The following is a 24,192-nucleotide window of genomic DNA, read 5'->3' as shown; positions in this document are numbered from 1 at the left end:
ACTGCACGCTGTGTGCAGGCTGGTTTTTTTTATGTAGTAGAAATCTGCTGCAAGGACCGAGCGGTGCCATCTAAGGACTGGATGCCACTGGAGGTGCCTAGAAAGGACGTTCTCAATCTGAAGGCCACCTGTTTCCTTGGAGGGTGGTAGGATACAACGATTTGCAATTTTTTTTTGGATTAACGTTTTTTTCTGAGATCCCAGGACACTTTATGTTGTTACTTTTTTCTTTTTTTGGGTCAGATCTGATTCCACTTAACACAAAAAAAAAGCAAAAACTGTGACTAAAGACAATTAACACTTACTAAGAACACTGAATACTAAGTGCACTGAACTGAAATGGACAGCCTACCTGATACATTTATGGACACTTTAAGTGATATGTTGTACATTGTTGACATTTACATGTTTGAAATGATTTAAATGTTTTGTTCATGTCTATGTTTTGGACCATTTAAATGTTGAATACACTCAAATCACTTTTCTCCCTTTAAGTTGTTGTCAGTGTCTCATTCTGAGTGGAGGGATATTCCTTCTTTAAGTTGAGTTACCACTGCCAGTCTCCTTACGATCCTAACTGAACCCAACAAGAGTAGATTCCCAAATATAGTTTTTTTCCTTGACTTTGTATGACAGATTACTGTGGATTTGACTGATTTTGGACTACTCAGTAAAAAAGGGTGACAATTAGTGGCGAGCCAGCCAGGAGATTGGCATAGTGGTTTTACCTCCAACTCATATGACACACTGAGTGATACTTTTATTTTCGAAAATGGCACTTGACCTTTGTGAACGTTTTAGAGTTGATAGCCAGAAAACCCTGCTTATTACAGGTATTGAAAGACATCGTAGTGAACATGATATAACTAATGTTTTTGAAGTCAATGGTAAGATCTCTAACATTGTCAGGGTCCCTGATGAGTCACATCAGCCCGAAGGCAGAACACTTATAGTGTATGAGTCTGAACAGGCTATCTTAAAGATAGACCCTTCCACCTTAGGGGAAGTTGTCAGCCCTGTAGACCCTACAGTGAAATGGGTTTCCAAAACCATCAGAGATATCACCCAAGAAGAAATGGGCAAGGAAGTGGCCCGTAGATACCTGAAGGAACTTGAGTTTATGGGGGGCAGTGGGAGGGCAGGCTTCCTCAGTATTTTCCAAGGCGAGTTGCAGGCCAGCCCTACCCCCCAGACTGAGACACAGTCACCCGTTGACCATAACGTTAATACGACAGCTGACATCATTCCCAATACTGATTCAAGTGAACCCGTAGAACCCACAAGTGCTTTCAGCCCACATACTGACACTTTTGCTGGTCCAGTACATGTAGACGAGAGCATCTACAACCCTTCGCATATTCAGAAAGTAGTGGTTGAACATGTTATTCGTAATGAGCCAAGTCACGCACCCCTTGCTCATGCTAAGATACGTACCTTCTCAGGCCGACTTCCACGGCCCAACGGTGAAGTCGACTATGAGACATGGCGTACCCAAGTCGATCTTCTACTCAGTGACCCTTTTCTGACTGATGCCCTCAAAGTGAGGAAGATACTTGAGAGCTTACTTAGCCCTGCATCTGAAATTGTAAAGCCTCTGGGGGTCACTGCGACACCAAGCACTTATGTCACTCAGCTTGATTCAGCCTTTGGAGTTGTTGAGGACGGTGAAGAGCTTTACACTGCCTTTCTTGGCTCGAATCAAAACAGCGGAGAAAACCCATCTGCCTTCTTGAACCGTCTTCACAGCCTTCTCACACGAGTCATTTCTAGAGGGGGAGCCCCTCCTACAAATGTAAATGAACTGCTTCTTAAGCAATTCATTAGAGGTTGCTGGGACCAAAGCTTGATAGTAAGTCTCCAGCTTGAAGCAAAAAAGAGCTTTCCACCCTCATTTTCGGAGCTTCTCCTCATGTTAAGGACTGAGGAAGAGCGTCGTTTCGCCAAGTTGGACCGCATGAAGAAACATTTGGGTGCAACAAAAGCTGCTGCACATGCACACTCAGTTTTTAGTATGCCCACCTTTGGCCAAGCGCCACTTGCGACTCCTACTCCAACCGACAGTGAAGCTGTGAAACTCGAACAAAAAGTCAATGAGCTCGCAAAGCAAGTTGAACAGTTAACTTTAACTCAAAGGCCAAGGAGCACCACCCCAAGTACTGAACCTCTTGTAAGCACTAAATCCAAATCTGTGAACCCAAAACTGAATGAAACTGCCAAGCTTGAAAGTCAAATAGCCGAGTTGACCAAACAAGTCCAAATGCTTGTCCAAAGCCAAAGACATTTAACCAAACCTGAGAAATATGAGCCCAAAAATTCTCTAGCTGTCAACACCAGAAACTCACAGGCATTTGCTAAAGTTCCTGGCACACCTAGGGCATGGTTTTGCTTTAAGTGTGGGGAAGACAATCATATTGCAGTAAGCTGCACAAATGACGCTAATCCCACACTTGTCCGAGAAAAGCATGCAGAGTTGAGAAAGAAACAGGCTGATTTTGCTGCACGACAGGCCACAGCCCCGTTTGCTTTAAACTAGTGGCAGCTCCTGTCGTGGGACACCCAGGAGCTGAAACCCTTGATTCCCCCAGTCCCGAGACATTAGCTTGTGGTCCTGAAGTGCAAATCACAGAACCCATTCATCCCATAGACAGCCTAGATCCTAACTTCCTCTTCCCTCAAGGTCTCATAGGCCCACGCTGTGCAGCCTCAGTACTTGTTGACGGGGTACCCTGTGAATCCATAATGGACTCAGGCTCACAGGTTACGACCATTTCTGAGTCTTTTCACAAGATGCACCTTTCCCACCTTCCCATCCAGCCAATACATGCTCTTCTTGAAATTGAAGGAGCAGGAGGGCAAAACGTGCCATACTTGGGATATGTTCAGACTTGCATTACATTTCCCGAAAATATTGCAGGCAAAGAACAACAATTAGCTGTTTTGGCCCTTGTTGTTCCTGAGTGTCACTTTAACAGTAGAATTCCGCTGTTGATAGGGACAAATGTGCTTTTACGGGTTTATGGACAGTTAGTACATCAAGATGGTCCCAAGTTCATTCGTAAGCTACACTCTAAGCAGTTTGCAACGATCCTTCAACATGTTGCCCAAGTACAAAGAAATGATACTCATTCCTGCCCTGTCATGTTGCATAGCAAAGGGGCAGTGACAATCCCTGCAAGACACAAACAATGCCTAATGGGAAATGTGAGGTTAAGAAAGAACAACCGGAACACAAGTTTTGTCCTTGAGCCGCATGAGCAATACAAGTTACCAGGTGGATTGCTTCTTGAATCGGCTTTAGTAGACATTCCTTTTAATTCCAGCAGTAAAGTACCTGTCACTGTACACAATGTTAGTGAACATGCTGTTACGTTGCAGTCAAATAGCATTGTCGCTCAAGCTTGTGCAGCCCAACACGTTTCCCCACTAGCATCAAGTCAAACTCGGAATCCTCCAAGTCAAAATGAACCAGACAGCGACAACCTCACATTCAACCTTGATGATTCTCCCATCCCAGAGCAATGGAAAGAGCGAATTCTGGGAAAACTGAGATCCATCCCTGAAGTTTTTGCTCTCAATGACATGTCCCATGGCCACACCACAGCTGTGAAGCACCAAATCAAATTGAACAATGAAACACCTTTCAAAGAACGGCCAAGGCCCATACACCCAAGTGACAGAGAAGCTGTCAAACAACATTTAAGAGAATTACTGGATGCAGGCATCATTCGAGAGTCACAAAGTCCTTTCGCCTCACCAATTGTATTGGTAAGGAAAAAGAATGGCTCGATAAGGCTATGCATAGATTACCGTAGACTAAATCTAAGAACTATTCGAGATGCATATGCCCTGCCAAATATTGAGGAGACATTCACAGCTCTGAGTGGAGCTAAATGGTTTTCGGTCATGGACCTTAAGTCCGGTTACTATCAGGTGGAGGTAGCCGAGGAGGACAAGCCTAAGACAGCTTTTGTGTGTCCTCTTGGCTTCTATGAATTTAATAGGATGCCACAGGGTGTTACAAATGCCCCAAGCACCTTCCAACGCCTGATGGAGAAGTGTGTGGGTGATCTCCACCTCACCGAAGTGCTTGTCTTTTTAGACGACCTGATTGTGTTCTCAGACACATTGGAAGAGCACGAATCCAGGCTAATGAAAGTTCTTAGTCGCTTGAGAGACTACGGTCTTAAATTATCCCCAGAAAAATGCCACTTCTTCAAAACATCTGTGAAGTATTTAGGGCATGTTGTGGATGCTCACGGAGTCCACACCGATCCTGAAAAGATCTCTGCTCTGAAATGTTGGCCGCGCCCATCCAATTTCAAAGAGCTTAAATGTTTTTTAGGCTTCGCTGGATACTATAGACGTTTCGTTGAAGGGTACTCCAAGATAGCCAAACCGTTGAATCGTCTCACTGCCGGCTACCGGCCACCGAAGAAGAGAGGCAAGATTTACAAGAGAGAACCACCCAGACTTTCTTACAGTCCCACTCAGCCTCTCGGGGAACAATGGACTCATGAGTGTGAAACCTCCTTCCGAACAATAATCGAAAAGCTGACTTCTGCACCAATTCTTGCTTTTGCCAACCCTCAACTCCCCTATGTATTGCACACGGATGCTTGTCGGGATGGGTTGGGAGCTGCGCTCTATCAGGAGCAAGAGGGGAGGCTGAGAGCAGTTGCTTACGCTAGCAGGGGGCTTTCTAAGAGTGAACAGAACTATCCCACACACAAACTTGAATTCTTAGCCCTCAAGTGGGCTGTGTGTGAAAAGTTCAATGACTACCTTTACGGTTCTAGCTTCACAGTCCTGACCGACAATAACCCGCTAACTTATGTTTTGACAACTGCAAAATTAGATGCGGCAGGACACAGGTGGCTGGCTGCCTTGTCTACTTACAATTTCAATATTAAGTACAGGGCAGGTCAAGCAAACAAAGATGCTGATGGGTTGTCACGGCGGCCCCAAGAGCCTCCTCATGAAGATGAGGCATTTGTCAAAGAAAAAGCTCGCATTGATGATATGAAAGAACGTCTCATTAACATGCAAAACAATCTTGACCATGAAACGTTTTCTGCCTTGTGTCAGCGTCACTCAGTGTCATGCCATTCAGAAACCCTCTCAGTTGTCGAGAGTCTTGCTATTGACCCCAGCTCAGTCACTGAGGCTTATGGAGAAGACATCTTACCCTCAATGACAGATGCTGATTGGTGCGCTGCACAAAAGGATGATCCTTCTCTCGCTCGTGTTATAGCCCTGTTGAGAAGAGGCTTGAAACCCAGCCCCAAAGAAGCAAATCTTGAATCGTCAGATGTTAAACTCCTTCTGAAACAATGGAACAAACTCGAGCTCAGTAATGGCGTGCTTTACAGGAAATTCAATGACAGAGATTCCCTTGTGTACCAGTTAGTACTGCCCCAAAAGTACCGCGACAGAGCCCTGAAAGGTGTACATGACGAGGTTGGTCACCTCGGGGTTGAGCGTGCCTTACATCTCGCTCGGGCAAGGTTCTACTGGCCACGAATGGCTCAGTCTATTGAAGAGAAGTGTAAGAAATGCTCACGTTGTCTCATGAGGAAGGCCCTTCCCCAAAAGGCTGCTCTACTACAGAATATCCAGGCAACTTACCCTCTTGAGCTAGTGTGCATTGATTACTTGTGTATTGAGCCCGATAGTCGAGACACCAGAAATGTGTTAGTATTGACGGACCATTTCACAAAATTTGCAGTTGCGGTCCCGACAAAAGATCAAAAGGCTAAGACAATAGCCAGGGCTCTTTGGGATCACCTTATCATCCCCTATGGCATCCCTAGCCGTCTGCTTAGTGACCAAGGCAGAGATTTTGAATCTAAGCTTGTGAAAGAGCTCTGCACATTGATTGGGACAAGCAAAATTCGCACAACGCCCTATCATCCACGAGGAAACCCGGTGGAAAGGTACAATAGGACTCTCTTAGACATGTTAGGCACACTGGAGGACAAAGACAAGTATCATTGGAGAGACTTTGTTAGGCCATTAACACATGCCTACAACTGTACACGAAATGACACAACAGGGTACTGTCCATACGAACTTATGTTCGGCAGACAGCCGAGGTTGCCTATTGATCTTGTCCTTGGTACTCACCCGGGCAAAACCAGTCCAAAGTCTTACTCTGACTATGTTAAAGGTCTTCGCCAAAACCTCCAAGAGAGTTACACCCTTGCCAGCGAACACTCACAAAAGATGGGTGAGAAGAATAAAATGAGGTTTGATAAAAAGATCAAAGCTGCAGAACTGTTTCCAGGTGACAGTTTTAGTAAGGAACGTGAATGTTAGAGGGAAGCACAAACTTGCTAACCGTTGGGAACAAAATATTCACATTGTTGTCAAACGGGTCAAAGACAGCCCAGTGTATGTTGTCAGACTGGAAAACGGAGACGGGCCCCAGCGTACATTGCACAGGGATTTGCTTCTCCCTTGCGGGTTCTTACCTGTTGAAGATCGGGTTGGATCGGACTCTCAAAATGGGAATCAAAGGAAAATGAGGACCAGGAGTAAACCAAACTGCACAAAAGGCAACGACAAGGATAATGGAGGAGAGTACAGTGATGAGATGAGTGATGAAGAGGAATTATGTTTTGGCATATGGAATCCACAAATCATCACAAAAGCCCCTTACATTCAAATTGAGTCAGCTCATCCTAAAGCCCAACAGCAATTGGACAGTCATCCCCCTGTATCATCCCCTGACACTGCTGTACCGGAAACGTCCTTACCTGATATTGGAAAACCTACCTTGACACAACCTGAAGTCTCTAACACAAGTCATGTGGACTATGTTCCTTCCGATGCGAGGTCTTCAGACCATGTTGTGATTGACATTCCCGAACCCAACTTGACACCTACCATGACTGATGCAGATCTCACTCCACCAGAGCCTGCAGTCATTAATGATGATGCTGTTAGTACTGATGCTGGTGCTACAGAACCAGTGAGGTTGAGGCGCTCTGACAGAGAAAGACGCCCACCTCAGAAATTCACTTATGATGAGTTAGGAGAGCCACTGACCTTGGCTATTAGCTCCTTTTTCCAAACCTTAGGCGTTGCATTCTCCAAAACTGTCATGTCACCTTTACCAGGCCCCAGTTGGTCTATGATGCATGAAGGGACTCATGCCGTTTAGAGGGGGAGAGTGTAACCCATGGTTATTTTATTGCCAATTGTATTCTGTTTTTATTCTAATTTGAAGTGTTACTGTTTTGTTAAATGCTGAGTTTTCCCCATGTACCGTGAATGCACCATAGCGCGTGCGTGGTGACTTTCTTTCACTGCATCCGCCTGCACGGAGCTAGATGCGCAAAGCTGTGTGGATATTCAGTCCTGTAACGTGTTGCGCTACGGAATTAATGTTTTCTATGAAGAATATCCTGGTGAGTCTCACAGTTGCAGTTTCAGTTGTGATTCATAGTCCAGTTTCTGAGCATAAAACCAGTCAGGATACTATGCTTGTCGGAAATGTGATGTTTGTCTTAGAACCTGCTAACGATTGCTTAGCTGTGTTAGCCTGTGGAAAGTATGCTAGCGTACCCACATGTGCTCCCTGGGCTAATGCGCTTACATGTGAAGTTTTAGCTAACACACCACGGAGACACTTTTCATGCTTCATGATTTGCAGTGAAATGTATTTTTGTTGTTGATAAATTGTTATTGGCCAATAAGAACTGTATAGGTGTGTGATGTGTGAGGGGGAACAAAAAGGGATAACACTAGAGAAACGCATGTTTTGTTTTACAAGTGAGTGATTGCACTGCACGCTGTGTGCAGGCTGGTTTTTTTTATGTAGTAGAAATCTGCTGCAAGGACCGAGCGGTGCCATCTAAGGACTGGATGCCACTGGAGGTGCCTAGAAAGGACGTTCTCAATCTGAAGGCCACCTGTTTCCTTGGAGGGTGGTAGGATACAACGATTTGCAATTTTTTTTTGGATTAACGTTTTTTTCTGAGATCCCAGGACACTTTATGTTGTTACTTTTTTCTTTTTTTTGGGTCAGATCTGATTCCACTTAACACAAAAAAAAAGCAAAAACTGTGACTAAAGACAATTAACACTTACTAAGAACACTGAATACTAAGTGCACTGAACTGAAATGGACAGCCTACCTGATACATTTATGGACACTTTAAGTGATATGTTGTACATTGTTGACATTTACATGTTTGAAATGATTTAAATGTTTTGTTCATGTCTATGTTTTGGACCATTTAAATGTTGAATACACTCAAATCACTTTTCTCCCTTTAAGTTGTTGTCAGTGTCTCATTCTGAGTGGAGGGATATTCCTTCTTTAAGTTGAGTTACCACTGCCAGTCTCCTTACGATCCTAACTGAACCCAACAAGAGTAGATTCCCAAATATAGTTTTTTTTCCTTGACTTTGTATGACAGATTACTGTGGATTTGACTGATTTTGGACTACTCAGTAAAAAAGGGTGACATAAACACTGTTTGTTTTTTTAAACCCTCTGGTTAAGGTTAATATGGGCATGTGCAGTGAATATCAGCTCTATGTGGCCAGAAGTGTGATAATATAATTTATTTTGTGTAATAAACAACTGCAAGGATAGATGATTACAACAAATAGATGACTAATACATAAAAGTAATACATAGATGAATAATGATGATGAGTTATGATGCGTAATCATGGGAACAAGCGGGTTTACAAACAGGAGCAGCTGATTAGCTTTAGAAAAACTGAAATAATACCTCAACTGAAGCCAATTGTACTAAATGCACTATATGTGCACTGTTACAAGAATATTTTTGTTCTATTGTTTTATATTAATTTATATAATTTTAAGTTAAGCAGGACAGAGTTCTTTTAAAGAAAGATTTACTTATATTCTCAAAAGTTAAGCATGACAGGCTTCTGTTTAAGAAGGAGACCTGTTTTACTGTGTTAATGTTGTCATTTTGAGCTAAAAATAAACGGCTAAATGATCATTTGTTTCCCATATGGTCATATCACAAAGAATATGCATCTGCTTAAATCAAATTCAAGTCAAATGGTTAAAAAATAATTTCACACACAAAAAAAAGAGCTACAAAATTCACCACACTGGGAAGGGTGAACTGGGTTGCCCGGCCCTGGCCACGAGGTGTCCCTTATTTATTTTTCAGGGAGTTGGCAACCCTAGTACAGGCTGACATTAGCTGGATGCTAACTTCAGTTCATATATAGATGTGTTGAACATCACATCAGAGATGTTTTCTTTATATTCTGTTAGTCAAGTCAGTCAAGTCAAGTTTATTTATAGAGCACATTTAAAAACAACCAAGGCTGACCAAAGTGCTGTACAGTAAATACAGATAAAAATACAATAGAACACAATTTCGTAAAACACCTCGCTGATCAAATAAAAAATAAATAAACAAATAAATTAAACCTTTCTAAAAGCCAATGAAAAGAGGTGAGTTTTAAGAGCAGTTTTAAAAGTTTCTAGGCTTTTGGAGAATCTGACGTGAGGAGGTAAACTGTTCCACAGTCTGGGTGCAGCCACAGCAAACGCCCTCTCTCCCTTTGTCTTTAATTTATACCTGGGAACATCTAAAAGCATCAGATCGGCTGACCTCAAAGATCTCCTGGGGCGATAAGTACTAAGGAGTTCTGACAGGTAAGAAGGTGCAGTGCCATTTAAAACCTTAAAAGCCAGCAGTAAGATTTTAAAATCAATCCTAAAAGCAACTGGGAGCCAGTGGAGAGAGCAGAGAACCGGAGTGATGTGGTCTCTTTTTTTTGAACCGGTCAACAGGCGAGCGGCAGCGTTCTGCACCAGTTGAAGGCGATGTAGACAGGAACGATCTAGGCCAGCATAGAGGGAATTACAGTAGTCCAGCCGTGAAGTAATAAAAGCATGGACCACTCTTTCTAGATTGTTCCTGCAAAGGTAAGACTTGACTTTGGCTAAAATCCGTAAATGATAAAAAGATCCCTTAACTACAGAGCTAATTTGTTTATCAAGTTTAAAAGCATTGTAAAAAATAACTCCAAGACTCTTAATGGAAGAAGTGCAATCAGAGGTTAGGGGTCCCAAAAAGTCAAGAGAGAAGTTGGGATCTTTAGGAAGCCCAAACACAATGACTTCAGTTTTGCTTTCATTAAGGTGTAAGAAGTTAAGAGTCATCCAAGTCTTAATGTCAGACAAGCAGGAGAGTTGATGTTTTGAAATATTTCAAAGTGTCTCCAAGTTAAATGTTGAACCTTTAATATAGCGACACTTAGAGCTCTGAAGCCGTTTTCTCTCGTTTACAATTCAACCAATAAGTTACTGAGTAAGTTAATTTATCTGTAATTAAAGTCATCAACACTTAAAGCTTTATATGAAATATTTGTTTTTCAAATCCATCATACAAAAAATTAAATACAACTTCCATATAAAATGCAAAACTAAATATACATGACTCACATAACACAATTAACATTTGATGTCTTTCTGTCACTTTCACATACACAGAGGTTTAAAAATGTCCTTCTGATGTTCCAGCTGATCAGAACATTTAAAATTCTTATTAATCAAACATATTTTTTTCTGAACTTTTTGAAACAAGACCAAGAACTGTAGTTTTAGGACCAACAGACTGATGAATAAACCAAGTAAAGCAAAGTAAAGACAAGCTGCACTTTGACTTTTATTAGAACAATTTGCTGGAACTACAGAGTAATGAAGTACTTCAAGGTTTTGTGTGGATGACTTCCAACCTTACTGTACAGCACAGAGCACAGAGGGACAATATATGTAATCAATATATGATGCAGAATGAACAAGTAAAGACTGTAAGCTGAGTCTGAGGCTCATGCAGGACATTTCATAGTGAGGTGTCTTTGGTTGGATTATTCAAACATTTACATCAAAGCACCAAACTCATTTCTCACAGATGAAGGTCTTTGATTCAGAATAATATGACCGTCTCCATTTCCCATAATAGTCACAGCAGACTCCATAGTAACCATAATAAGGATCTGACTGTCCTGCTGCCCAGAACCTGTCAGAGAGATCAAATCTGATATGAAACTGGACTAAACTCATAACTATTGTCACATTCATATAAATATGCGTCTCTTTTGGAATATTTCCAATATTTGCTGTATTTCTTTCCCAGGTTTCTCGCCCACTTTCCCTCCTTTAGACTTTTCTCTGAGAATCATCATGCACACTAAAACAGCTTTCAAGCTTTGATGAATATGAAATCTTCCTGCTGTAAAAATGGAGAATAAAAAGAAGTCAGAGCTGACTTTCTGCTGTTTGAAACTGTTTTGTCAGCTGTTTACAGACATCACTTTGAAATGTGTGTCTATCAGGTCATATTTACTGAAGCTTCTTCCTTCATATGTTCTGAAGTTTTACAAACACCAAAGAAGAAGAGACAGGAATTCTCTGAAACACTTTTTGTTCTGTGAGAAAAGAAACATTACAGCACAAAAACATGAAGACAAATTGAACAAAGTGAAATGTGTCGGTCGCTGCTTTGAACATGTTTCAATCCTGATTCCTTCAAACTGACTTGTTGTAACTGAACGTCATCACAGACTGCAGATGAAGAGAGTTCAAGCACAGCTGTTCATTCAAAGGAGGATTTCTGCTTTTCTTTACATTCAGTTTGTGGGGCTGTTGGAAAATAGCTCAGCTCATGTATTGCTGATCTATCTTCCAAAACATCAGTGTTTCACTTCTAAATAATAACTCTGGAATAGAAACAAACTAATGTCTCACGTTTCTGTCAGCACTGATCCGTCCACCCATTCCCATTCATATCCTCCTGATGTCCATTTAGCTTCCAGACCAATCCAAGAGTGTCCTCTGAAATTACTGACAAATTCCTGTTTGAGAAGAGACACAAATATTGTCTCCAGTCATAATTCAGCACTTCTGTTGTAGTGACATCATCTTGTGAACATGTCTGAAGGAAGAATAACTGTGATGAAACTTTTCTTCCATTGTGCAGAAATCAGAAAGAGCCAAAGAATCAATGAATATCAGCTCCTCCTGTAGCTCAGTCAGTGTTGCAGTGGAATCAGTGTTAACAAATCATTTGATTCAGTTGGATTGAATCAGAAAAATAATCTGGATTATGAGGATTTCTCTCATTTTATAACATTTCTGTGTAAATTAAATGTTTGTCAAATGTGTAAAAACTTTACGTTTGAATGTGTCTGCAACAAAAAAGGAGAATCCAAGAAATCCATCAGAGTGGAGACAGGAAGCAGGTCACAGACTGACAGCAGGTCAAAGACACAAGTAACAGGTGACTGTCAGCTCCATCAAAGATCACACAGACATGAACAAACACACCCACCTGTTCCTCTTTGCTGTTTATCATCACCAGATCAGCTCCTTTATCCTGACAGGCTCTCCTGCTCTCAGACCAAGTTTTCCTCTCAGTGGATTTAAAGTAGCAGCTGCTTCCAAATCTCATCCATCGATCAGGACACTTCTCTTAAAGTCAAACACATGTTTTAAAGACAGACTTTGTGTCCTGTTGTATCACATGAATCTTTGGTTCCTGTCATTTTCCCTGTAAATGCTTCATTTAAACTCAGGTTTTCTCTCTTATTCATAATGAACTGAAACTTACATTTATACAGAGAAACTGTTACACAGCATCAAACATGTAGGATTCAAAACAAAGACACAATCAGGTTATCACTGTGTAACACTGATGTTTTCTATCAGTTATTCAAACTTTATTACCTTCTATCTTCTCCTTCAGCTTCTTCACTTCTTCCTGTAGCTGACTGTGGTTTTTACTCAGTTCATCATAACGGCTCTGTAACTGAGTCAGGCTGGTTTTTGTGCCTTTAGAGTAAAAAGATTCAAATTAAGTTAAAATGTTCTACAAATATATCTGTGATATAAGAACTTGGTGTTTGCTTACCTTGAAGTTCATCCTGGAGCTCAGTGTGATTCTTTTTGGTGTCATTGTAAACGTGGTTCAGTTTGTCACATTTAGCATGAAGTCTTTTGTTTTCACTCTTGTTCAAAGCATCTGAAATATTTCAGTGAAACCAAAATAAAATAAAATAAAATAAAATGAGTGAAACGTTGAACAGAAATAATCTTCTTCCTCTGCTTTGTCAAATATCAATAAGAGTCAGAAACTTGCAGCCATTGCTCTTTAACATGTCCTGTGGGTGGAGGTGTTAGAACTACAGGAAATCTGATGAGCTAAATACGTATCAACTGTGAACAAAAACCACTGACAAGATTCAGAATAATTGTGCTTCAGTGTGGAGGAAGAAGGTGAAGAGTCAAACAGCATTTCTACACCTGTAGTCAGAGATGTTATCTATATGCTTTGAAAGAATAGATTCTGACTCATGTGACATGTGCCTGTTCTCACTGAAAATATGTCTTTTTACATTCAGTCAAAGCTGCTCTGAGGCTTCAACACTTCCTCTTTCTGCTTATTTATAATTAATAAATGTTTCTTCCTGCAGCTTCCAGGAACTTCCTGCTTTCAGACGTCCTTTTGCAGGCGTCTCTGTTCTCACATCATAGATTTGTGATGTTTCTGCTGATCCAGCATTAAGTCTGTCACAGCTCCACCAGGAGCTAAAGGTCAGCTGAAGATCATCAACTGATTTAAAACATAGAATCAAACCACCTTAAAATCCAAACATCAGCAGCTGCTGGAAGTTTTCTCTGTGTTGTTGTTTTTGTTATTGTGGAGTCTTTACCTGATAATATAAAGAACCTCGAGGCAACTGTTGTTGTGATTTGATGTAATAAAAAAAGATTAATTGATATATCCCAGCAGATGAATGGAGCTAACATTAGCTTGTTAGCTACCTGCTTAATACAGCAAGTGAACTAACTAGTCGCACAATGACAGACGGCCACTGTCTAACATAGTGTGGCTGCACCTGCATCAGTCTGCAGCAGATGCTGCTGCCTGTCTGCTTTGTTGATGTAATCACAGAATCACCGTGTTGAGTGAAGAGTTTGAAGGAACAACAAGAACATTCACTCCACAACACACACAAGATATGAGCCAGGAATCATGCACACAGACACACACCTGCTAATCAGTGCTAAGTAACAGACTCATGAAATACTAGAAGCTCAGTCAGCAAAACCAACGTGTTGGTCAGGCTGTACCACACAGCAGCTCATATTATTGATCAGAGAATTCCATTTAAAATGCCACCGTGCAGTTTTTATGAAGAGGAAACTATCCTTAGAGACCAAAACTCATTTGGTCCTGAATGGAAACATGTTTTTACTGCAGCAAAGGTGCTCATGTTAACATGGGAGTCTGTGGGGACTGACTCGCTTTCAGCATCAGCCTCCAGTGGTCATTAAAGGAACTGCAGTGTTTGCTGCTTCTGTGTTGGCTTCATGTACTTCCTGTATTTGCTGTGGCAGAAGGACACGTTCTGGTTGTGAAGCTGCATGTTTGTTGGCTGCTGGGATTCAGTATCAGTCATACATTCATTTGCAGGAGAAGTTCAGAGGTTGTATCTTATCTTACAGCATATGGACAGGATGATGATCCCAGCTAACATCAGGAGGCACAGCACTCTTAGACCCAGTGTAGCACATCTGAAAGAGCCCTTCAGGACTGAAGGAGGATTCAGAGTCTGTGGTCCTGTTAGAAAGCAGTGTGGATGTTGGTTTGTGCTTATTTCCTGTCAGTCTGTGATTAACACATAGTGGTCACTACAGGCTGTCTTGTATTTGTGTCAGTGTTGATGGTCTACTTACACATAAACCACTACATTGGACACTGATGCGTCACTCCATACCAAATACTTAATTTCAAATGTATGTTGTCCACCTAAGTGGACATGTAAAAAACTCTTTGAAAAGTAATTCATGCATGAAAGGCTTAATAGACCTGCGGTTGAGGTTGTATCAGCTTAGCCAAAAACAAAAGAAATATAACATCTGCGCTGTGACTAAAGTGTGTAAATAAATTTCCTGTTCACAGAGCTCTACAAACTCTACAGTACATTTGTTTTTATAATTGACTTACCTCCTTCCTCCGATTGAAAATGATCATAACTATCTCTGATCTCATCTGCACTCTCGTAGATATCCACCTCCCTCTGCTCCCACTCTGCTCCGTCCTCCTTTCTGCTGTATCTCACCTTCTTTGATAGATCTGGTTCAGCATAAATATCTGAGGACATCGTGAGAGGACTGAGACGCTGAGCAGGAGTTTAAGCTGTACTCTAACAGTTCTGCAGTACTGACCCTGGTAGATATCAAGCTGTTCTGTACTGATGCTGCTCTCAGTGTTTCTTGTCCAGCCTTCTGTCTGCTTTCAGACAGGAAGAAGCTTTGAGGAAGTGGCAGCATGCAAAGAACCACAGACCCAAACTTTCATTTAATTAATGTGAATAAAAACCTCCAGTGTGGTGGAACACACAAATAGAACATTTCATTGTATTTATATTTGCAAAGCCACTCAGAAAAGTGTAAAAACATTTTGCATGAAACAAAAATAATTTCATTTTTCTTTGTTTAACTAAAGGTGAGCTCATGGTGAAACAAACCACAACCACATTCACACCTCATGCTCACAGTGTGCACAAAGCAGGAAATGTCTCTTTGTCAGCAACACCTTTTTCTTTTGCCTGATAGAAAAACATGTTAAGTTTTAACACTTGCTCTTGACGAAGGAGGTCGCACTTTTCTCCTCCCCTCCTCCTCCTCTCCCTTAGCTTCCCTGCTTAGCCTCTTATGTCCTTCTCTAGTCTCGTGTTTTTTGTATTACTTTCCCTGGAACATTCTCTCACAGTCTGTTCTCTAAAACGTAAAAGAGGAATTATGGATTTGATCAACTGGTCCCTGAATGCAATTGACACCCTTTTCTCAACGAGAAGTCTGGGCTCGGGTGAGCCTGAGTGCTGAAGATATCGACCTATTCGGAACCATGATAACAGGGTCCTTGCTGATCGGAGCTGGCTTGGCCCTGACTTATCGAAGAATTAAAAAAGCGGAACCGGCTGTTCAAACCCCCACAAGGCTGCCCGCTGGGATTGAAATGATGGGACGAGGCGTGAGTTTCTCAAAATGGGCTCATTGAGTGCAGCACGGATAAGATCTTGGAGAAGCTTACGGCTGCCGTGAATACTCAGAATAAGACCTCTGAGTGCAAACTAGATTACATCTTGGAGGGGCTCGCTCGGAATAACACTGAAAGAAGAAGAAGAAGTGAAAACCTGAACAGAATCTTAATAAAATGCTCCTCCTCATCCTCACTTCATCCCTCATCTCCTGAGCTGAAGTCAGGAGTCTAACACATGAAACGTGCATAGACATACTTATTTTTTCTTGATATTGTAACAATTACTTATTGTCAGCAGATTAGACATGCAACCCGCTCATCGCAAAGGAACAAGAGAAGGACAGCAAACATAACAACAGCATGGTATAAGCTATTATTATACCAGCAGATGTTAGGCTCAAGTGTTCTAAAAATCACACTTACACTTTGGTAAATAGTTTGATTTCATTCTCACATAATAGGAGGCTTTATTCACTCAACGTTAAAGCCCAACAAAGTTACTGCCACTTCAAAGAAAGCTTGATTAACAATAGTGAACAGCAGCTAACAAAGGCTAAAAGCAGCTAACAGAGGCTAACCACAGCTAAGAACAGCAAACAGAGGCTAACCACGGCTAACAGCAGCTAACAAAGGCCAACCAAAGCTAACAGCAGCTAACGGAGGCTAACCATGGTTAACAGTGGCAAAAACACAGCACTATACACTAAAGTAAAGTAAATATACACTAGTATATGTGTCTATTTGCTCCCCTTACCTCAGTCTCAAAGTATATATATATATTTATTCTTATTATTATTCTTATTCTTCCTAGATTTATTGTTTTCTCTTGCACTGTATGGAACTGGAGCCTCGTTGTCTCGTCTCTCTTTAAACTGAACTTTATATAGCAGAGATATTAAAGTTTACTTTGACTTCAACTACCAACATTTCAACCTATCTTCAAACCTCAGTATGGCTGAGCTTCCCTGACTCCTTTCACAAAGTTTTATGACACTTTCCAGAGTAAATAAAGATTGATGTTTATCACTCATTGACAGCTGAGGAAAACAGTGGAGTGTCAGCCTTCCAAAGATAGGAAAAACTGTGGGCAGATCCGGTCCAACTACTGGTAGAAGCATGCAGGCTGCCTGCCACTGTTATGGGGTCCAATCTAAATGTTATGTTTTTGTCTCACTATAACATGTTTGTCATATAGCAGCCACTTCAGCTATAACTATGCACTTGAACTGGGTGGGTAAAAAAAAGATCCCAATGCAAATATGCTAAAAGCAGAAATGGTAAAATATCTTGTTACCTTCAGTTTCCTGTCACGTTTGTTAATATAATCAAAGAACTATGAGTGGTCTGAAGCAACCATCGAACATTTACTCAACAACAGAGAGCCATGCTGTCAAAAGCCTGTAAGAAAAACATGTCATGGTTTGGGTCATTGTGACCCAGTGTTTTTGAGTTCTTGTGTTTTGGTGTCATTTTTGTATTATGGTTTATGTTTTAGGTTCATTAGCAGTCTTTATGTTTGCCCTTGTGTGTATTTATGGCTGCATCTCCCTCTGTCCTGCGTTGCGGTCTCCCTCATACCCAGCTGTGTGTTCTGTTCATAGTCTAGTTTCTAAGTCTCTGTCTTTAAGAGATTCCTGCAGTTTAACTAATTGGTGTGTGTTATCTGGCTTCATGGACAGATAGAATTGGGTGTCATCTGCATAGCAGTGAAACTGTATGCTATGTCTTCTCACGATCCTGCCTAAGGGTAGAGAATTCTAACAATTAGTATAACTTGGAGGTGTTGATTCATTGAAACTAATATAATCATCCTGCTGTAAACATGTTTCTGTAAGCCAGAGTAAGACAGTTTTGATGATCATTATTAATTCATGTACTCACAGAGATTTGGAAGAGAGACACCTAATGTTTAATAATCCACATTCTTCATTTGTTTTTTGTTGGTTTGGGTGCAGACACAGTCTCTAAGTACATGGGGTTTTGGAGAGATAACACAACATGGTAATAAAATTTCTCACAGCGTGTCGTGATTGCAGCCAGAATCAGCAGATACAGCACTCCCAGGTTCACTTCAAAACCTCTGAAACTGCTTCGTTTCCCAGCTGGAAGCTTCTTCTGAGTGTCAACACCTAAAAGGGAAAAAACCCAACTTTTTTATATAATAATATTACTGATTTCTTTTTAATTGAGATTTTTAATACTGGAGCATGCCTTAATTAAATGGATCTGCCTTGTAGTAATAATGATATCTCCAACAAGTTGATCTTGTATATTTGAGAATTACAGGAAATCAGGTAAAATGTTCTACTGGAGGAAAACATGGTTGATATAATTTGGTGCAAAATCATATCTTTAGTTTATTCCCACATGTATTGATTCTTCAACAGTGTCTGACAAACCTCTTTTAAAGCAAAGGACAATATTAATAATGATAATTATGAATAATCTTCATAATTTGCTCACAGGAAGACTTATTTTGAGATGTTAGGTCCCAGCCAAGCAGGCATAGAGACCACTTAATGATGGCCAGTTTAACTCATTGGTGTGTGGCTTGATAGACAGATGAAGGTGGGTATCATCTGCACAGCAGTGGTAATGTCTGCTATGCCTTATGATGATACTGCCTAACAGAAGCATGTATAATGTAAACAAAACTGGTCCTAACACTGAACCCTGTGGAACTCCATAATTCACTTTTGTGTATGAAGATTCTTCTTTAACATTTACCTTCAAAGTAAAAGTTGAACCTTTTGTACAAACTGGCTTTAGCAACTTTAACCCTGGAGGTAAATGTTCTCTGTTTCTAGTTTGCATCGCACTCGATGCAACACACTTGATCACTTCCACACAAACGTTGCAAGACCAATCTACCAGCAATAGTGTACGAAGGCCACCAATGGGTTACTAACTTGTGTCTAGGCCTGTGTCACTGAAGCCTAAAAAAAACCTAATATTATAATTGGCTCTGAAAAATGTACATCAACTTGTTTTCTGAGGTTATTTGTGCTCCACACAGTTTCTAGCAAGTTTGTTTTTAAACTTCTGTTGCACCACCGAAGAGCTCCTGCTGGATAAGCCATTAGAGTCATGCAGCACTTCCCTCCTTCATTGTAAACTTTTGAAATGTTTGTTGCTTCCTACTTACCAGCTTCTTGTATCCCAACATCAGGATGCTGCTCTCCATCGTCTATCATCTGCACCTCGCTGTACTCTCTCTGTCGTCCATCACTGTGGGTCCTTCTGCTGTATTTCACTCGAAAATCTGCTGCAGCTTGAATTTCTGCGGACATCTTGGTGGGTGAGAGTGTTTGACGAGGCTTCAGTGTCTGTCTGGTTTGTTTCTGAGTCGGGCAGCTTTTAATAGACATCAAACAGGAAGTAGCAGCAGACCAAACCACCAACAGAGGGGCCAACTTCATTTCTGCTTTGCATTGTGGTTAGCAAACTTTTTACTGAGAGTTTGTTTAAAATAAAAAAAGAAGCTAAAAAGTTATTTATAAATATAAGTCAGCAGCAATAATCGGCACATAATGCCTTTTTCATGAGTCTTCCTGGTTTCATGACTCTGTACACATCATAAGTACGTAGAAGCACATGAGTGTCACAGGAAATATGAGGTCGGGCCCTGTGTCACTGGTGTGTTTCTCTCAGCACAGACTGGCCACCACAGCCTCTTCAGGTCACACACTTTATTTTCCAACACACACATGAAATGTTTCTGACTGAGCTGCTCTGCTGTTGAGCCCGACTGAGGGAAATGTGTTTTATAGGATTTAGTTCCAGCTTCTCCCAACCGGCCACAGTGAGCTTGTCCACTTACTGCGTGTGTCTTCAGGTCTTAGACACCACCAAAATAGAGATGCAGTCACTCTGTTTTTCAACTGAAGCTTGTCGTGTTCAAAATGTCAGAAGGAATTTCAGGAGAAAATATCTGTCTATTAAAAAGATTTCATTTGCTTTGGTATTTGAAATTCCAATTTTACAGCACTGGACTGTGATGTGATGCCAGAGTCAGCCTCACACCAAAGATGACCCTCAGAGCGGGCGGTACAGTTTTATACTACAAGAGGAACATGTATTATTATGACTATGTTCTTCCAGAAGCGGCGTGGCAGTCTGCTACAACTCCTCATTCACTCCACGTCTGCTGCTCCCTCGACCTCCTATCTGCTTCTTTTCCTGGAATCAGAGACACAAGGACACAAAAACACACCCTGCGTAGCCTTGGTTATCTAATGTTGTTATTTATTGTTCTTCTACTGATTCTAAGGTCTGGTTCAGGATACCTAGTTTGGACTCTCTGACCCAGTGTCACAGCTGGTGCAGCTATCGTGTGGTGGCATGAATGGGGACCCGAGTTGCAGACAGTGGTGGAGATGCGAGTGAGGTTTATTTACAGTGCTCAGTAACAAAAGTGAGGGCGGAACTGAACAAAACCCTGAACTGGGGAGAACTAAAAATAACAAAACACAAAACCGTAACTCACAAGGTCACAATCAGGGAAACACATAAAGAGGTGAGCTGGGAACAAAGAGCAGGCTGTGGAGCAGAAAGCTGCAGAACAACAGCGTAACACAGACGAACCAATGAGGAACACAGGCAGGCACACACTATATATACAAACACAAGGTAATCAGGTAATGACACACAGGAGGGGAGCACAGCTGAACCTAATTCACAAGACGACAGGAAGACACAAGCTGACACAGTGATAACAGACACAGACCTTCAAAGTAAAACAGGAAATTCACAAAGACAAGCTCAGGGACACAAACAGAGCACAGGAGGGAGAACACTAAAGCACTAACCACACGAACCAAACCCTAAGAACTAATACAAAATAAGAATGAACACAACACATGAGATGACACCAAAATGAACACAAAACGCTGGGTCAACGACCAGGACCATGACACCCAGAGACTTACAGAAAACCATTTTCATGTGTATGTAAGCGTTGCTGCAAAGTCCCCGTGCACTCTATGTCTCTAAGCTTTCGACCTTCGAAAGACAGAGTGCCAACTCATATGAGCACATTTGCATTGTGTATAATAAAATAATTCAAACAGCTGCCTTCAATTTTCAACCCTAATAAACTAACTCCAGATTTCCCTCAGTAATCCTGATTCATGTTGTCACAGTTCACCTGGTGAAGAGCACATTCCCAAAGGATTCTTTTTTCCCAGAGTATTTTAGCATGACACTCTTTGATTACCTCTCCATCACAGATATTTGTTTTTATCACAAAGCTGCTCTTGACAGTCCTGATAGATTTGAAACCATATTGGAAAAGATTTGTGAGAGCTGTTGTAAAAACTTTATCCCACCTTAATAGATCCATCACTAATGCACTGAACTCTTTAGTAAGAATTGGGAGCTCCCCCCCAAAACTGTGTCCTGTTTTCCAATCAGCTGTTTGTGTATAAAGTGCTGTCTCTTTGAGACATCTGTTATGTTCCCTGTATGTCCCTCTGTGATCTCCAGCTCGCTCTTGTTCATTATATATCTGGATGTTAAAGACTTCTTTTTATTCTGAGTCCTGCGTTCGAGTCCTTCCCTCTCTTCCACACCTCGACCTGACAGTTATGTCTTAGACTGGATGTCAAATAGAAGTGAAGCTGAAACATTTTGTGACTAAAATAATATGAGACCATTTTTAGATGTTTAGGCCTCTAAATATAAATATAACTTCCATAGTTCAATGTGTTTAAATATGTGCATTTGCAAACTTTTTGTTTAATATTAATATTTTATATCATCATGAAATGTCACCACAGGGGGCAGCATAGAGCCAGAGAGTGTTAGTGTAGCTGTTCAGCCCTATAGTAAGAAACAAGAAGACTGATGAAGGAAAACACACAGGTTTTGTATGAAGTCACACTAACTAACCAGCAGTAACCCACCTTTGATCAAACTGCTTTTATACAAATGATGTGAGGATGTAAAAGGAGCGTTTTGATTATTTATGAATGTATTGATTTAATATGACAATAATGGGGGTGGGGCCACCAGACCTGTCAACACTGGCTGAGTAACAAAAATATGAACACCAGACGAGAGTTAAACATTTTCATCATTTTCTTCCTGTGACTGAAAATCTCTTTGATTGTCTCTGATATCGTCTGTACTGTCGTAGATGTGCATGTCCTCTTACACTCTGATGCCTCTTCCTTCACCTTTCTGCTCAGACAGCTGAGTCACAGCTGTGCTTTACTAACAGTTACTGCTCTGTGTTCACTGTGCTTGCACACTGATGCTGTCACAGTCCTGGGTCTATGACCCAGTTTTTGAGTTTTTCTTTTGGATAATTATTTTCTAGTTCCTGATTTTATTTTTTTTGTCTCCTCAGTCTGTCATGTCCTCATGTCTGTTTATCCACAGTTAAAGTGTCAAGTTCACATATTGCCATCTGAGTCTCAGTGTGTTTTTGTTACTTCCTGTTTTACTTTGATAATCTCCCATTTTGTGTGCGTTATATTGGTGTTCATGTCTCATCAGTCAGATTCTGTTCAGCTGTGTTCCCCAGGTGTGTCCACTCTGCACTAATCTCCTCCTGAGTAAATATTGTCTGTCTCCCTCTGGTCTCTGTCATGTTGTCCCATCAAGCTGTGTTCCTGTGAATTTCATGGGTTCTGTGTCCTCCCAGTTGTTTCCCAGTTTCTTAGTTTCTAGTTTAATGTGTTGCCTGAGGTTTTGTTAGTGGTGCCAAGATGAAGCTTCATGAAGCACTGAAGCTTTCCATCCAACTGGCCACTTATGAGCCGACGCTTCATGACGTGTCACTTGCTCTACTGTGCCATCAAGTGGACAATAAATGTAAAACAGGCAAAGACATTATAATGACATAACTTTGGTGTGAAGCTTTGAATAGAACGAATAGAATAGAATAGAATAAATAGAATAGAAAGAATAGAATTAGTGAATAATGTTTGTGATGGCAGTACATAAATTCCAAATATAATCTTAATCTGTCTTTATGATCTTTATGATACAACATGTAATTTATTTTTATATCATAATAACCTTTTATTTTTATTTAATAAAATCTTTTCCACTGTGTTTTGCTTCAGTCAGTTTCTCTTTTTTTGAGATGATTTCACCTGATTTAGAAAAAACCCTTTCACAGCTCACAGATGAAGCAGGTGTAGCCGAAGAAGCAACAGCAAGTTTATACAAGTTGGGATGAACATTTTCAGTCCTGCCCAGTACTCGTGGGGATTCTTCAGTCTTCCACTGTTTGGTTCACTCAGGTATGTTTGGACCTGCACTGTTGTGTCTGTAATAAAATTTTGAGTCCTCGTCTGCAGGACTGTGGTGTCCAAACTAGGCCTGAAAAACCAAAACCCCTGCACCACTTTTATATTTCATGATTAAAATTAAAACAAAACACAACATGCAGAGAAACAGAATCAACTTTCTGGGTTTGTCCAAAGTTTATTTAACAAATTATACAGCATGTATTAATGTTATATTTTTATTTATTCATACATGATTTGAGTTTATGAACTCTACTACTCCCATAGTTATTTCTTCAGTGTTGTTTTTGGACAGAGACCATTGAAACAGTACAGAAAGTGGGGAGAGAGGGGCTGAGCTGCAGCACAGAGCCTGGGCTGAACACAAACCTGAGACTCTGCAGTACTTTTTACTGCTGCTAGTGTTTCTGTCCTGACAGATGTGATGATATCATCTGTGCTCTGTGATGTGCTGGTGCATGAAAATGTTTGCAGACTTTAGATTGGTCACTGAAAATATAAGACGTGCTGTGGTCGTTATTCTAAATGTGTTCAGAAATGTGGGAAACGATTGAAATACCCTGAAATATCTAAAGATTCAAAGTTCTAACATGGAAGTATTTGGGACAGCAGCTTCATCTAAAATGCAGCGTGGTCTTTCAGTCTGATCCCCCCATGTTTGTATGTCAATTTTTTCTGTTATTTGAGACGTCTGTTGATAAACTGATGGGGAGACTGTGCAAGTAAAGCCTTGTTTTGAGTACATTTTCCTCACCAGTTTCCACTTTAGGCGCTGAAAACACATATTAGACACCAGCTATTTATTTTGTGATTTATATAAATATATTTCATATAAACAGTCAACATGCAGTAAAAGAAATATCTAAATATGTATTTGTATGTATTATT

The 24,192-nt window shown here is 40.8% G+C and overlaps 1 protein-coding gene across 4 annotated transcripts; it reads right to left on the bottom strand.

Moving 5' to 3' along the window:
• Window positions 1–10,899: 10,899 nt before the first annotated feature.
• LOC147303193 (C-type lectin domain family 12 member B-like) lies at window positions 10,900–15,167 on the bottom strand. Of its 4 annotated transcripts, none has more exons than XM_086280100.1 (7): window positions 15,011–15,167; window positions 14,507–14,623; window positions 12,911–13,021; window positions 12,719–12,831; window positions 12,332–12,466; window positions 11,749–11,855; window positions 10,900–11,020 (listed from the first exon to the last, which is right to left on the bottom strand). In XM_086280100.1, the coding sequence occupies exons 1-7, from the start codon at window positions 15,165–15,167 to the stop codon at window positions 10,900–10,902; spliced, it is 861 nt and encodes a 286-aa protein (XP_086136226.1). The 4 variants fall into 4 exon arrangements, with proteins under 4 accessions (XP_086136226.1, XP_086136227.1, XP_086136228.1 ...); XM_086280101.1 differs by having other exon boundaries at window positions 12,332–12,471; window positions 12,727–12,831; XM_086280102.1 differs by having other exon boundaries at window positions 12,719–12,810; window positions 12,953–13,021.
• Between the last annotated feature and the right edge of the window lie 9,025 nt (window positions 15,168–24,192).

Source organism: Aulonocara sp. 'chitande type north' Nkhata Bay, linkage group LG22, assembly GCF_057382095.1.
Source record: "Aulonocara sp. 'chitande type north' Nkhata Bay isolate Kocher_YH1m ecotype deep benthic linkage group LG22, A_spYH_male_GT1.1, whole genome shotgun sequence".
NCBI classification, from domain to species: domain Eukaryota; kingdom Metazoa; phylum Chordata; class Actinopteri; order Cichliformes; family Cichlidae; genus Aulonocara; species Aulonocara sp. 'chitande type north' Nkhata Bay.
This window is presented reverse-complemented; position numbering and strand designations above follow the sequence as displayed.

Bases quoted from the DNA above. Each gene is read 5' to 3' on its own strand.
- LOC147303193 (XM_086280100.1), bottom strand. From the start codon at position 15,167: ATGTCCTCAGATATTTATGCTGAACCAGATCTATCAAAGAAGGTGAGA. The intron at 12,467-12,718 runs GTTTGAATAACT...CTTTAAGAGAAG, and splicing joins AGAAGATAGAAGGTAATAAA to TGTCCTGATCGATGGATGAG. The intron at 11,021-11,748 runs GTGAGACATTAG...TCTCTCTGACAG, and splicing joins GGATCAGTGCTGACAGAAAC to GTTCTGGGCAGCAGGACAGT.